The sequence below is a fragment of the Sinocyclocheilus grahami genome, unplaced genomic scaffold, assembly GCF_001515645.1.
Source record: "Sinocyclocheilus grahami isolate Dianchi unplaced genomic scaffold, SAMN03320097.WGS_v1.1 scaffold277.1, whole genome shotgun sequence".
Taxonomy (NCBI): domain Eukaryota; kingdom Metazoa; phylum Chordata; class Actinopteri; order Cypriniformes; family Cyprinidae; genus Sinocyclocheilus; species Sinocyclocheilus grahami.
The window spans coordinates 880,906-896,365 of NW_015505456.1; the positions used below are offsets into that span (position 1 = coordinate 880,906).

The following is a 15,460-nucleotide window of genomic DNA, read 5'->3' on the forward strand; positions in this document are numbered from 1 at the left end:
ATTTATAAGTTACCGATATAAACATAATAAACAATATACTATTTTTACTTGCAGAACCACACCTTTATTTATTTTTTATTTAAAAAAATGTGTCCTCTTAATTAATCAAAATGTCATAATTTGATCTTTCAAGGGAATTGACAGACTTCTCTTTGTCTGCTTATACCTTGCCTTTCTACTATCCACTAGCGCAACTAGTGCAACACCCACATCACAAAATACAATCAACCGATGGTCAAAACTAAGTCTCTGCCTTTCGTTTTTTCTTTCTCTATTCCTCTATAATAATGTTATACCCAGATGCATGTCACAATACGGAAGAAAATATCTATTGCTACTTCGGTTTCGTCACTACTTCAATATGCACAAGAAAAGTATGGCACACCATACTGACATTGTGCAATATTTGGATCTTTCTAAAATGATAAATATACTGTACAGTAGACTAAATGTTTCAGTGAACTCTGTAATTCTTCAAGCTGATTATCTTATTTCTGGATTAGTTTGGCAATGACAAATCAGCTTTCCAAATGTCACAGAGGCGTAATATGTTTTGAAAGTGACCGACAGTTACCATTTTCCTGCTGTGATTCTTTTTACATCTGTGGGGCTTTGTAAGAGAATGGTGAACAAAACCCTTCTCTTGCCACAAAAATGAATGCGTTTTCTTTCATGATTTGGTACCGGCCTGCTTGCATGGCAGATAATCAACTGTGTTCATGGGCCAGTCGCTCTTGCTTTCTCTCTTGTTGTTGGGCCCCTTGATTTAGCTTTCACATACACAAAGCTGACACACACACACTCTTAATATCTGCCTCCACTGCATGTGTCCACCGCTTAGTGGGTGTTGCCATGGCATTACGCACAGAATGAGGCTTCACACTCGGCGTCTTGTGTTCTTTTCACAGAGAGCTCCGGAAGAGCATCCTGGACAAAACACACACACAAACACTCACTTCCCAGAGCCATGTGGTGAATATTAGTCTGGATAAGCTCATCTGTAGTGCACTGGACTCCACCACTGCAAAACGTCAGAGAGACTTTGGAAGAGTTTATAATTAATTCAAACTTTTTTTCTGGGATTCAGTTCATTATTCTTCCCTGTTGGATTACTTTCTGGACTTGACTCGGATCAGTACTTCATAATGCTCTTCAATGGCTGCGAGCAGTGCAGTGGTTAGCATGCAGAATGAGAACCGGACCTTTGTCCACTACAGGTAGGCATGCAACACTTGATTTACGTATTCTTTTCAGTTGTAATGCACCCTTTAATATATTTAGAGCTAGTCCAGTATTAACTCATTCATAAAGATGGACCAAAATTGTATTCACATGCCACGTAGTCATAGATTTTATTTAGCACTGTATTAAATTAACAGACCATAAATGTGCCCTTTGTCTCTCTTGATTTAATACCTAAAATTTATTTTAAGGTTACAAGTAGGCTTATAATCGAAACTTTTCAATAATTCAATAAATCATTGCTAATTGCTTGTCATCATCTTATGCATCTCCCTTTGTCTTAAAAAAAAACATTTTGTTGGGGAAGGTGTTTGACTGAATTTGAATGTCATTATCAATCTGAAATTTTGAGAGAAATCTAGCAGCAAAATAAACCCAAATCTTGGATCCAAACCATTTTGCAACATAACATTTCCAAGGTAGTATTATTGTAGAGCTTTAGTGTGTGTGTGTGTGAGAGAGAGAGAGAAAGCAGGTGTGCACCAGTTTACTCAATATTTAATATCACTGTGAATCATTTATGACGATTGCCCAAATTCTGTTCTGCGGTCCATGAGTTGGGTTAGTTTTTATCTTTTAGTCAGTCCTCTGCAAACATCTGTTACTCAGACATTGTTAGCAATACATATATAGTCATATTTACATTTATGCATTTGGCAGATGCTTGTATCAACTTGCATTGCATTCAGGGTATCTATTTTATCATTACTTGATTTTCTTGGGAACCCATGACCTTGGCATTGTTAGTGCATTGCTGTACTGTTGAATGTACAAAGTAGATTTTTAAGATCGCCATAATCATACTAATTTGCATTAATATCCCAAGACCAGTTTGTCATGAGAAACAAACTACAATCACTGTTTCTGAGTTTCTTTTATGCAAATCGATTCCATTTTTTTATATTCTAGATGAAAGCTCTCTGAGTCGTGTAGTCTATTGATTAGTCACATGATGAAACGAATTTCATGACATCAGAAGCAAACGCAGTGGGTCTAATCTCTGTAGTGTCCCTCTCTGTGCACACTAATCACACACAACAGTGGAAAGCAGAAACACAATCAGATTAGCTGTTCAAGTGCTGAGCATGACAGATTTTGCCAAAGCCATCTTCAACCTCTGCCCTCAAAGACGTCCGATGTGACATTGTATGATAGACAACTGCTGTGTAGAATATTCTTTTAAAAATCATTTGAGTTTGTAGAGGTGTAATTCCTGGTGAAGAATTGGGTTGATTGGCAGCCTCATCGTGATGTATGTGTGTTTGGAACGGTTGGTTTTAGAGATTACGGCCCCATCGGAGGACTTTTTAAGACAACATTTTGAGCCAACGAAGCCCTTTAGATGCCTTTCACATGTCCAGTTTTCTTTGATTGTGTGAGGCGTGAAGGCACCAGGTAGGGCCTCTACAAACTCTGACGGACTGGTTATTATGTTTAGGGGTTAATCTATTATGGAAAACTGGTAAAGATATTTGCAAGGCCTGATTGATTTGCCACATATTATGCAGTGTCGGATTGATTGGTAATGAATTTTTGTGTTGGGTCCTTTTTCCATTTAGCTTTGTTTAATTAATTTGTAAGGAGTTTTAAGCCTTTACATTGGCCAGTATTAATTTAATAACGTGAGGATAATCCACACAACTAATGTGTGACGCATTGTTGTATATACCATAACATACAATGAAATAATCAAAAAAATTTAGGGATGCACCGAATGTTCGGCAACCGAAATTATTAAATAATGAATAAGCGAAAAGACCAAATAAATTGTACCGAACAATGACGTGACTCGATCAAATAGCAACCAGCACAGAGTGAGAGGCACACACTCTTTATAATGCATCAAACATGTCAGCACAGCAGTGTGGAAGCATGTAAACTGTCTGAGAAAGACGCAAAAATCATTACAAGCACCGACAGCGAGAGACTGTTTAGTACTGCAGGCAGCGAACTTCTTCGATGAGAAGAGGAAGGGGTGATTGTTGCTGGTTACTGTATGATGATTGAAATCGCAAAATGGGAACATGGTTAGTCTACGTTACCCGAAAAATTCACATACGACAGACTTCGTCTTTTTCGACGTCGAAAAAGTTCCAGGGATTCATCTCCTTCGGCCATCCTACTCACAGGTGACTCAGACCGCTCAACCGGAGGGGGAGGACATTTTTATGAATTTTTATATCGCGTGTGACAATGCAATACGTGCAACATATTCGTAATGAGACTCATTTATAAATCTGCTGTTGTCAACAAAAAGAAGCATTGAGGTCTTCCTGCGCGTTTTGCCAAGTTGAGAAAATGCAAGAACTCCATCAACATTCATAAATGTTAGTATTGTAATTTTACTGTTCTGTAAAATAAAATAAAGACAATAATAATGATAATAATTACAACAGCTCTATTAATACATTTATTGTAACATTCACACATAGTGTTCAAATTGGGATCTCTAATATTTTCTAATGTTTTAAAAGACATGTCTTCTGCTCAGCAAGGCTGCTTTTATTTAAAAAATACATGGGGGTCTGATGGCCAAAAAATATTATTTTATTAATTTTAAGTTAAATTGTGCTTTAAAATTAAATTGTGCTAGAATGTAAAAAAAAATTCAGTGTTAAATCTTTTTAATTATTGTTTTGTAATTGATTTTTTCTTTGAAAAGCAAGACAAAATAGTAAAAAGCACATTTTGGCTATTTAATTTATGCAATGGTGAAAAAAATTGGCAAAATACATGGAGGGGGGAACTCGTAAAAAAGGGCTAGGTATTCGGCTTCGGCCCAGTGTTTCATTTTGTTCGGTTTCGGCTTCAGCCAAGAATTTTCATTTCGGTGCATCCCTAAAAAAATTTAATTATTTCCCTGAAATTGTGTGCCAAAAACTGTATTCCTGGGATAGAAATTATATCCTGTAAGCCCCCCAAAATTAAGACTTTTTAACCAATTTTTTGTGTGTACACGCAAAGTTTTTTTTTTTAATTCAAAGTTTCAAATGTCAAACTGACACTTTTTTTTTTTAACTTTCCCAGCACAAACAAATCAGTGGTCTGTTATGACAGCACCTTACTGTCATTGAATTTTCCCAGTGTTTGACTATGAGATAGATACACAAAATTTTATTTATAAAAGATAAGATTTTGTTGGTTTTTGTAATGAGGACATCCTGCCTTCTCGATTTATTTCTACTAAGAGAGTCAGTACAACTACATCTTGTTTTTGCTGCCCCCTGCAGGATGGAGGCATCCTGTTTGGACCTGGCTCTGGAGGGGGAGCGTCTCTGTAAGGTGGGGGATTACAGCGCCGGCGTTTCTTTCTTCGAGGCCGCCATGCAGGTTGGCACAGAAGACCTGCAGGTTCTGAGTGCCGTCTATAGTCAACTGGGCAATGCATACTTTCACTTGCATGACTACAGCAAAGCTCTGGATTTCCACCACCATGATCTTACGCTAACTAGGTATGCTTACACAACTTTACAGCAAATGTAGCTTCCCCAACTGTTCAACTATTTAGGGTCAGTAAAGGTTTTATTTATCAAGGAATCGTGGGTTTTAAAGAAAAATATCATGGTTTCCACAAAATATTAAGCAGTACAACTAGGGCTGCACGATAAATCGAAATGGAATCGAGATTGCGATTCGACAGAAGCTGCAATTGTCATGCGTATCTTTCAGTGAAGCACGGTTCTGTGATCAGCAGTAAATCTCCATCCAAAAGCCAGAGGGCGCTCTAGCACTGAAACACCAAATACGCCTTGCAGAAGAAACCCAGAAAATGCCTATTGCTGCAGCTGAATAAACAGAAGATTCAATTGCTTTCATTGATTCAACGTGACTAATAAACACACGACTACGGCAATATATGGTTTATCTGAGTTCTTATTATTATAATTTATTAAAATAAAGTATATTTATAATGAAATATGTTGCGTGCCTTATTCTGTGTAAGAAGCCACATCATCTCACAGAAGGATTTATTTCAAACACTCGACTGACGTTATGAAGTGAGTTTGGAGTAAAAATATGTTATTAAATGTGGTATTTTCACATGCTTTCAGATGGAGCAGCATGTACTTCACAGAGCCGTAGTTCACTGAGAAGCTATGCAAACAGCTGTCATTATCGCGAACGATTTTATGATTTTTTTTTTGCGTAACTTGTCAGTGAACTACGGCTATGTGTAGTAAATTCTGCTCCATCTGAAAGCACGTGGTGATGATTTCCTGCTGATTACAGAACCGGCATTACTATCAAAATGCGCATGACAATCGCATTCGATTAATCGTGCAGCCCTAAGTACAACTGTTTTCAATATTGATAATACGAAATGTTTCTTGAGTACCAAATCAGTACTATGTAATGTTTAATAATTTATTTTATGTAAATAATTGTTTTGCATTGATAAAGGATAGATTTTTGTTTGTATATGCTGTCAATTATAGTTCTTAGAAGGAAAATCGTAATCGGCAGGTCACACTGACAAAAAAAATCGGAATCGGCCAAGAAAATTGCAATCGTTGCATGTCTATAAAAAAATCCTACCGACCACAAATTTGAATGGTAGTGTAAATTTGAGGTTTTTCGGTTGTATTATCAAAAATGAATGTTCTTTAGGATTGTATAATATTTGTATTTAATGTTAATGATATCACTGATTTGTTCTCTCAGGACCACCGGGGATCGGCTCGGTGAAGCCAAAGCCAGCGGTAACCTGGGGAACACATTAAAGGTTTTGGGACGCTTTGATGAAGCAGTGGTCTGCTGCCAGAGACATTTAGATATTGCCAAGGAACTGAGCGACAAGGTGAGTGATTCATTTAATGTACACAATAGACAGTCACATTACCATAATAGAACCTATTACGTTTAAATATATTCATTTAACATTATTCATTGACGCTTTTACACAGAGGCACTCGCAAATGAAATATTCTACAACATTAGCGATTCATTCTGATGAGGCAATCATATTAGTGCTGCATTAGAAAGCTCTGGCATTGACTGAAAAAATTAGCTTGCAAACTGACAAAAAAATCAAACAGTTAACAGTCTGTAAATTAATAGATGTAGACAGGGTCTGATGAATGTTGTAATTATATAAAACTTTTTGTAAATGTGAATTAATCATTGCTGAATATTGTAATCATGCATTTGTGTGAATCTGATGAATAAATCAACAGGTCTTTTTTACCCTACATTCAAAATTTTGAATTGTCGAAGAGAAATTGATTTTTGGGGGCTTGATTAAAAAAAAAAAAAATTATAATAAAAAATCAGCACAACTCCGATAAAAAATTAAATGCAATTACTTTCTTTATTTTACCTTCTTCCTTTATTTTGTGCTGGAAGCTTCCATAAGATGCACCTGGTATATAATTAACATCTAAGATTCACATTCTTAGTAGTACTTTTTTTCTTTCAATTTATTTAATTAGCTTTTTTCCTAAAGGTGGGGCAGGCCAGAGCACTTTATAATTTTGGAAATGTGTACCATGCCAAAGGGAAGAGCATCTGCTGGAGCGGAGCAGAACCTGGAGACTTTCCTGAGGAGGTCATGACAGCACTTAGAAAAGCTGCGGAATACTATGAGTGAGTACTATCAACACTCATGTGAATGAAAAGTTTTTGTGTGTATGGTATGAGTTTTTACATCCTCCTCCTTTTCTCCAATTGCTCAGGGCGAACTTGTGTATCGTGAAGGAGCTCGGAGACAGAGCAGCACAGGGCAGAACTTATGGAAACCTGGGCAACACGTACTACCTTCTAGGAAACTTCAGGGATGCAGTGGCCTCTCATGAACAGGTGAGTGTTTGGTGTCATCATTTGATTATGGAAATTCGAATAACTGTAAAGCTGTGCAAAAGCACTCACTGCATGTGCGTGAACCATTTGTCTTCCAGCGTTTGCTTATAGCTAAAGAGTTTGGTGACCGCTCTGCAGAAAGGAGAGCCTACTGCAACCTGGGAAATGCTTGTATATTCCTTGGGGAGTTTGAGAGGGCTGCAGAACATTACAGGTGAGTAATATTAATATCTTTTTTTTTTTAATAATTGATTGATTGATTTTTTTTCTGGGCGAGAGAGCGAGCATTACACATTACAGCCCTGTTAAAGTGGGGTTTGATATAAATATTGTTCCAGGGTTTCTGTGGGTCTGTAAGTAAAGAATAATGTACATCCAGCCGGTTGTTATCGCAGAATAACCCCCGACAGGGCGATCAGGACCCCGACGCGAAGCAGTCTCATCACTTATTACACAACATTTCACCACATAAATAAATATGGCGATAAAAGATTTAAGACGAAAATGTTCGTTAGTTATCTTATAATCCATTACAGCATACAAAACAATCGTAGCAAAATGGCAGCAGCTGCGTTTGTATGAAATGAGAGAGCGAGTCCGCGATACCAGGATGACATAATGAAAAAGTTGTACACTATTTTGAATCGAGTTTTAATATTTTATTAGCTAAACAAATGCAAAGCTTCCACCAAGAAAAAACAGTTCCTAGCAAGAGTACAGCGCCGACTTCAGTTACCCGGATGAGCCTGTGTTATTAGTTTTTACCGGTTGTTATTGAGGGATAACATACCTTGGAATGTCTCGACTGACCAATCAGAATCAAGTATTCCACAGAGCAGTGTAATAAGTCTTCTTTTCAGTTGATTAAATTAAAGGTCATTTTAAAGTCTTAGTCATAATTATCATTTTATAAGGTCTTTGAGGATGGAAAAACGTTTTTGTTGTTGTTTTTTTAAGATGGAAAAACGGAATTGTGGTACATTCTAATGTGATAATTAAACTTAAAAAGGCAATGATATAATTATTATAATTAGTAAATTAGTGCATGCTGCCAAGTTCAAAGTCAAAAATGGTGTTACACGTTCCACAGTCTCACGCAATAGGTGTATACTACACTTTTATGACAGGTAATTGCTTATGATCTACTGTTGATGAATTACTACTTTATGGTTTTTATTTTGTAATATATTGTAGATTGTTGTAAAAGTGCATATTTTTATCTCCCCCATCTTTTTGAATGAGACGCTGGAAGTAGTAAAGCACACAGATTTCAAAATAAGATTCCCTTTGCATTTTGGTCTTATTTATAATTAAAAGTCCCACATTATGCATAAAATCTTTATATATTATTATTATTATAATACTATATATATATATATATATTATTATTATCTGACATTTAAGTCAATAGCTGGATTTCCATCCAAATGTGAACTGAATTAGGTGTGTTTCCATAAAGTTGAGGTACTGACGGTGCTACTGGTGACCTAGTAACCAACAGTAAAAAAAAACTGAAAACCTGTGTTGTGGTTCTATCTGAGCTCTGACAGTGATTGTGTTCTGAGTGCAGGAAAGCTCTACAGTTGGCGCGGCAGCTGAAGGATCTGGCGGTGGAGGCTCAGGCCTGCTACAGTCTGGGCAACACATACACACTGCTGCAGGACTATGAGAGAGCTATCGACTACCATCTCAAACATCTCATCATCGCTCAGGACCTCAATGACAGGTGCTCTCACACACTAGGAATCATGCTTTGCTTGTGGCCAACTGATATCTAAGGAACAGGGTGGCAAACGTTCAAACAAATTCATATAAATAAATATTCCCAATGTTCCCTGCTAAACAAAAGCTAATAAATAAAAACGATTATAACGCATAATAATAATTTGCATACTCATAATGAAAGGTATGTTTTCTGCAGGATCGGTGAGGGCAGGGCCTGCTGGAGTTTGGGAAACGCACATACAGCACTAGGGAATCATGACCAGGCCATGCACTTTGCAGAAAAGCACTTAGAAATCTCAAAAGAGGTGCGCGTAGTTATAGACCCATCAGTAGGTGCATATCTAGAAGTACCTTTGATGTTTGTTTTAAATGAAATCTGTTATAAAACCAGTTTTGCTCTAAACTGCAGCAGATACGCATTTTGAATAAATAAATAAATTATTATTGCTTGCATTAAATGCCCGAATTGTCTTGTTTACAGACTGGTGATCGTAGCGGGGAACTCACTGCTCGCATGAACGTCTCAGATCTCCAGATGGTCCTCGGCCTCAGTTACAGCACAAACAATTCAGTACTTTCTGAGAACAAAGAGATTGACTACAACCTGCATGGTACACAAATACAGCACTAGGTCTCCCTTCAGCCATAGTATCCCAAGTTCCTCTGTATGATTTATCACTTGAATAAAGTAAGGGACCATTGCATTTAAGGTTTTAACCTGATCGACCTTCTTTGTTGTTTTTCCAGGAGCCAGACCTAGGATGAGCCGACGGCACAGTATGGAGAACCTAGAGCTGATGAAACTCACACCTGACAAGATCAACGCAAATGTATTTATCTGATTCATAACTCTATTTATAGTCATCAGTTCATAAGACATTGAAGCATACATTTATGTTTTTAAATCTCAGCATCAGGGATTCATAGAGCAATTCAATGTCTGTCCTGCAGGGTCAGAAGTGGACCAGTGACATCCTCTTCAAGCAGTCCAAATCCTCACTGGCCAAGTCATCCTCAAAGCTCTCCTTTGTCAATCGTTTCCGAGGAAAGAAGCACAAACTGCAGAGCAGCTCCAGTAAAATCCTGCAGGATACCAGCAACACACGGGAAGCACCTCAGAACAAAGTACTAAAACCACATGCAAACATGTTTACTAGGGATGCACGATTTTATCGGGCCAATATCGGAATCAGACGATAATGGCTTTAAATGTAAATATCGGCATCGGCCCGATATGAAAAATTATGCCGATATGTCTTGCCAATAAGAGGAATACATTAACGTGTGCTAGCGATTAGATCACGTCAACAGTGCGATTACATCATATCAGCATTGTGGCTCATTCTTGAAGCAAAGTTTTGCCTGAATGGTGATTGGATTCACTGTTTCGACTTGCTGCATTTAAACTGAGAGTGCAGGTACAGAATGAAGCGTTCGGTGTATGATGGAGTAAACAGTAATGGCACGTGCAGAGGCAGCGTCCCCGGGTCCTAAAGCCTGCTCAGTAAGGAGTTTTAATTCCGTAGGGGGCGCTGTTGGCCTACTTCTAATAAAATGAAAGCAAATTATGAGCTCTAAAAATGTAGAAATTTTACAACTCTTTTGCTTTAGACCATTTACAAATATTAAATCATAAAATAAAATGTTAGGGTTACCACTGTATCTTTCTGAAAAAAAAAATGCAATGATTAATATATAGTTTATTTATAGTTATTTTCAAATCTTCAATGTACTGTCATTTAGGGCTGGACAATAATTCAATATCAATATGTATCGTGATATAATTTTTTTCAATAACGGTGATATGATTTTTAAACACATTTTCCCGATATTTCGATTACATTACCAGTGTTTCTCATACATTGATTTATTTGTGGCGTTTGACTTCGTTGAATAAACATGAGCACTGCACATTTCAAAGTCATAACGCGTCGCGGGTGTTTTATATGAATGTATCTCTGAAGGGAACCGACTGTCTTCAGAATAGTTTAGATGGCGTTTTTATCTGATAAAGTAGTGTTCATGAGCGGAGCTGCTTTGTTTACAGCCATTACTGGAGAAACCTGGCCAAGTCATCCTCAAAGCTCTCCTTTGTCAATCGTTTCCGAGGAAAGAAGCACAAACTGCAGAGCAGCTCCAGTAAAATCCTGCAGGATACCAGCAACACACGGGAAGCACCTCAGAACAAAGTACTAAAACCACATGCAAACATGTTTACTAGGGATGCACGATTTTATCGGGCCAATATCGGAATCAGACGATAATGGCTTTAAATGTAAATATCGGCATCGGCCCGATATGAAAAATTATGCCGATATGTCTTGCCAATAAGAGGAATACATTAACGTGTGCTAGCGATTAGATCACGTCAACAGTGCGATTACATCATATCAGCATTGTGGCTCATTCTTGAAGCAAAGTTTTGCCTGAATGGTGATTGGATTCACTGTTTCGACTTGCTGCATTTAAACTGAGAGTGCAGGTACAGAATGAAGCGTTCGGTGTATGATGGAGTAAACAGTAATGGCACGTGCAGAGGCAGCGTCCCCGGGTCCTAAAGCCTGCTCAGTAAGGAGTTTTAATTCCGTAGGGGGCGCTGTTGGCCTACTTCTAATAAAATGAAAGCAAATTATGAGCTCTAAAAATGTAGAAATTTTACAACTCTTTTGCTTTAGACCATTTACAAATATTAAATCATAAAATAAAATGTTAGGGTTACCACTGTATCTTTCTGAAAAAAAAAATGCAATGATTAATATATAGTTTATTTATAGTTATTTTCAAATCTTCAATGTACTGTCATTTAGGGCTGGACAATAATTCAATATCAATATGTATCGTGATATAATTTTTTTCAATAACGGTGATATGATTTTTAAACACATTTTCCCGATATTTCGATTACATTACCAGTGTTTCTCATACATTGATTTATTTGTGGCGTTTGACAAAAAATATTAATATGGAGAGTCTGAGATTTATTTGACTGTGATTTCACATTTTTTGTTTGTATGAAGGCTAAATACCAATAAAAGGTGAACATTTATTTATTTGCGCCATAGTTTTATAGGAGTAGGTTTCATAGAGTTGGCTAATTAAGTTTGTAGGTACAGACATCTGTTGTGGCCGTTCTTGGCCGTTTTTATGAGGCTTTTTTAATAGTGTTCATATCGATATCGGAATTATATCGTATCGACCGAAATTAAGAAATATATCGTGATATACATTTTGGCCATATCGTCCAGCCCTACTGTCATTATAAAATAACTTTATTATTGTTTGTTTAATCCTAACAAATAAGTTCTTGTTAAAAAAACGAACCAAAATTACAAATAATTATATATCGGCTATCGGCCAAAATGAGTTGAAAGTTATCGGCATATCAGATATCGGCAAAATCCAATATCGTGCATCCCTAATGTTTACTAAAACCCATAGAATACTAAGTCAAAAAAGACTATTTATTAGTTGAGATTCCTGATCTGAGAAAGATTCATGGGTCCATATTATTCTAAAGAAAAAAAATGTAATAACTTGCTTCACATCTGAAACGTCTTCCCCTTTAAAATCGGAGTAGTTCATAAATTGAAAATACTGGTTGCAAAATTGTGTGCGTGTTCTCAGTTCTTCAGAGGGCATTAGTTTTAACCTTTGACCTCTTTGCTCCCAGCATGGGAGTACTGACGTGTTAGGAGACGAGGGCTTCTTTGACTTGCTGAGTCGTTTCCAGAGCAACAGGATGGATGACCAGCGTTGTGTCATACAGGATGGGAGGAGCCACCTGTCTGTCAATTCTAACTCCGCCTCCCCACCCACCACCCCACCCATAACCATCAGAAAATGTTAGTCGTCTTTCACATTATCCATTGAATTTGTCTTTAAATGTTCGAACAAGTAGCATTTAAAATGACGTGAATATCACACATGTAGCTGAACATGTGTCTGTCTATCCAGCTTTCTCAGAGTCGGCTGCATCTCCAGGTCAGGAGCCGTTCCTCAGACTGCTGGCCAGCGCTCAGGGCAGGAGGCTGGATGAGCAGAGGGCAGGAACAGGAAACAGTCTGCCCGGCCTGCTCACCCTATCCGAACACAGCAGCACTAGCAGCAGACAGATGATTCTCAGCCAGGTCATGGCCAGCACAGACGCCACCGAACCCGATGACCAGGATCTTCATCCAGAAGAATGGAGAGGAACATTTCTTTCACAGTGTCACTACCTTTACGCACTATGCTGCAGATCTTCCTCATGCTGGCTTCACTGGTTGAATTAGGATGTGATTTCAGAATATAATTCTTTATCAATGATTTGCTTCTGAAGCAGGTTGTCTGCTATGTTATTCACATTCTTAACACTTTTAATAAAAGCATGCCAGTTTCTATCAAAAAACAACTTTATCAAAGTTGACAGCCACTTGTGGAAACCAATTAAATTCAGAATTAAGCAGCATGGATTTGCAAATTTTTGAGGTCCATACTGATTTCTGATCATCCACTCGGCTAAGAGTCATTTTGATTTCATCGACCACAGGATGTATGACCTCAAAGAAGTTTGGCTTGATGTCTCCTCTTAGTTTGATCGCTTCGGGTTGGACAGAAGCACCAAAAACCTCAAGACGGTGTTGGTTATTCTTCTGTATTGGGGTTTCAGGTCTTGAAAGATTGATTTGATGACTTGATTTTTCCACTATTTAAATGTTTTCTTCAAAAAGTGAATCTATTGGTAAAAAAAATACACATGGAGAATGATGGGATCTTTGTGTGTCATGAAGATAAGTAGATCACAGTGCACTTTCACTGGTATCCCTAGTTTCATAAGCACTGTTTTAGGAGAAAAAGATGGAGTATTTTGGCATGAAAACGAGTCAACTCCACTGATTCAAAGGTTAATCCACCATCTTCAACACTGAGGACCTTTACACTTTCTGTGAGAGAGGGGTCTGACTCAGCTAAACAGGCATAACGTGGCAAATGGGCCTCCTCCAGTTTCCCTGAGATCACTGTCACATCAATCACAGGACCAATTCGCTCACACTGAAGACTCCAGATCTGGTACTGGAGAGTGACGTCACCAGCACAGACCCATCGCATTCTCGTCCTGCTGCACTCGAATCGACCCGCCGGAGTGCTGATCCTGAACTCTGAGCCTCCTTCATCTGTACAGACTGACGGCTCCACCTGAACCCACTGATCAGAGTCAACAATGTGAACACAAGACTGACACACTGGGAGCGGCTGAAGATTCAGTCCAGACGGTTCAGAGTCAGAGATGGTTGGCCTAGAGAACGGGATTACAATGACATGAAATGAGAAATGTATGAGAAACATAAGTATATATATAATCTATTTGCACCTGTAGATTTCAATAACAATACATACAGTATCTCACAGAAGTGAGTACACCCCTCACATTTTTGTAAATATTTTATTATATATTTTCATGTGACAACACTGAAGAAATGACACTTTGCTACAATGTAAAGTAGTGAGTGTACAGCTTGTATAACAGTGTAAATGTGCTGTCCCCTCAAAATAACAACACACAGCCATTAATGTCTAAACCGCTGGCCACAAAAGTGAGTACACCCCTAAGTGAAAATGTCCAGTGGCCAGCGGTTTAGACATTAATGGCTGTGTATTGAGTTATTTTGAGGGGACAGCAAATTTACACTGTTATACAAGCTGTACACTCACTACTTTACATTGTAGCAAAGTGTCATTTCTTCAGTGTTGTCACATGAAAAGATATAATAAAATATTTACACAAATGTGAGGGGTGTACTCACTTCTGTGATATACTTTATCTTTAAAGTGCATTTTCTCAAAATGAGACTGATATCTCCACTTCAGTAGCACTTGCACCAAACTTTATAGTTTTATTCCTGTCTGTATTCTGAAGATTTTTACAGAGGGGTTCGTTAATGTAGCATTCACCTTAATTATATCATTTTATTCCTTTTTCTGACCCTTCATAGTATTTTCTGATTTTTGGAGTAATACAAAGAAAGAAATCCCCTCTTAAAACCCCCTTAACTCTAATATGCCAACAAAATGAAAATTAATTTTGAAACCGGCTTTATCCAATGTTCAGATTTCTGTTCTAGAAATGTAATGCAAATTAATGTTTAATTACACAATGTATTTGTGTAATTAAATAAGTAAGGGATAATCAACGGCTAGCCGTTCATTAAATACTTCAGTTACTTCAAAAACAGCGATTTTTACCACCTCGTTGCTGGGGAATATAATTTACATGGAATAAACATATTTAAACAATTAAGAAAGCAGAAAGTATGGGGATGACTGTTTAAATGTTGCCCTTTTCACCTGACGTGAATACCTTAACATATTTGGTGCATGTTTAGCCTAAAACATAAAAGAACATATAAAATAATCTCACCCTTTCACCCTTTGGTATGAAGTGAATCTCCACTTTCTCATTACAGCAGTGACTCCAGTCCTGTTCTTTGCACTGGTCAGTGGGTTTACTGCACTTTCACCTTGAGAAAGAAGGTGCAAACAAAACACTTAAAAGCACCAGAGACTCTAAGAGAAGGCCATCTTGTCACCCTTCATGATATGAAAAGCAAACCATGTTTTTGTTGTTATGATGATTGTAGTTCAAAGTCATAAATTGGAGAGCAGTAGCTCAACTAATAAATATCTGGTGGTGTGTGAAATATTTCATCTAAAACATGAG

The 15,460-nt window shown here is 37.6% G+C and overlaps 1 protein-coding gene across 2 annotated transcripts; it reads left to right on the plus strand.

Annotated features, from left to right (window-relative positions):
• Window positions 1-586: 586 nt before the first annotated feature.
• LOC107600052 (G-protein-signaling modulator 2-like) lies at window positions 587-13,247 on the plus strand. Of its 2 annotated transcripts, none has more exons than XM_016291815.1 (13): window positions 587-1,217; window positions 4,473-4,694; window positions 5,905-6,040; window positions 6,686-6,825; window positions 6,915-7,038; window positions 7,137-7,252; window positions 8,609-8,764; window positions 8,960-9,068; window positions 9,245-9,374; window positions 9,511-9,593; window positions 9,715-9,888; window positions 12,434-12,605; window positions 12,718-13,246. In XM_016291815.1, exons 1-13 carry the CDS (start codon window positions 1,156-1,158, stop codon window positions 13,032-13,034), a joined length of 1,941 nt encoding a protein of 646 aa, XP_016147301.1. In that variant the 5' UTR covers window positions 587-1,155; the 3' UTR covers window positions 13,035-13,246. The 2 variants fall into 2 exon arrangements, with proteins under 2 accessions (XP_016147301.1, XP_016147302.1); XM_016291816.1 differs by lacking the exon at window positions 587-1,217 and adding an exon at window positions 2,316-2,637 and having other exon boundaries at window positions 12,718-13,247.
• Window positions 13,248-15,460: the final 2,213 nt, after the last annotated feature.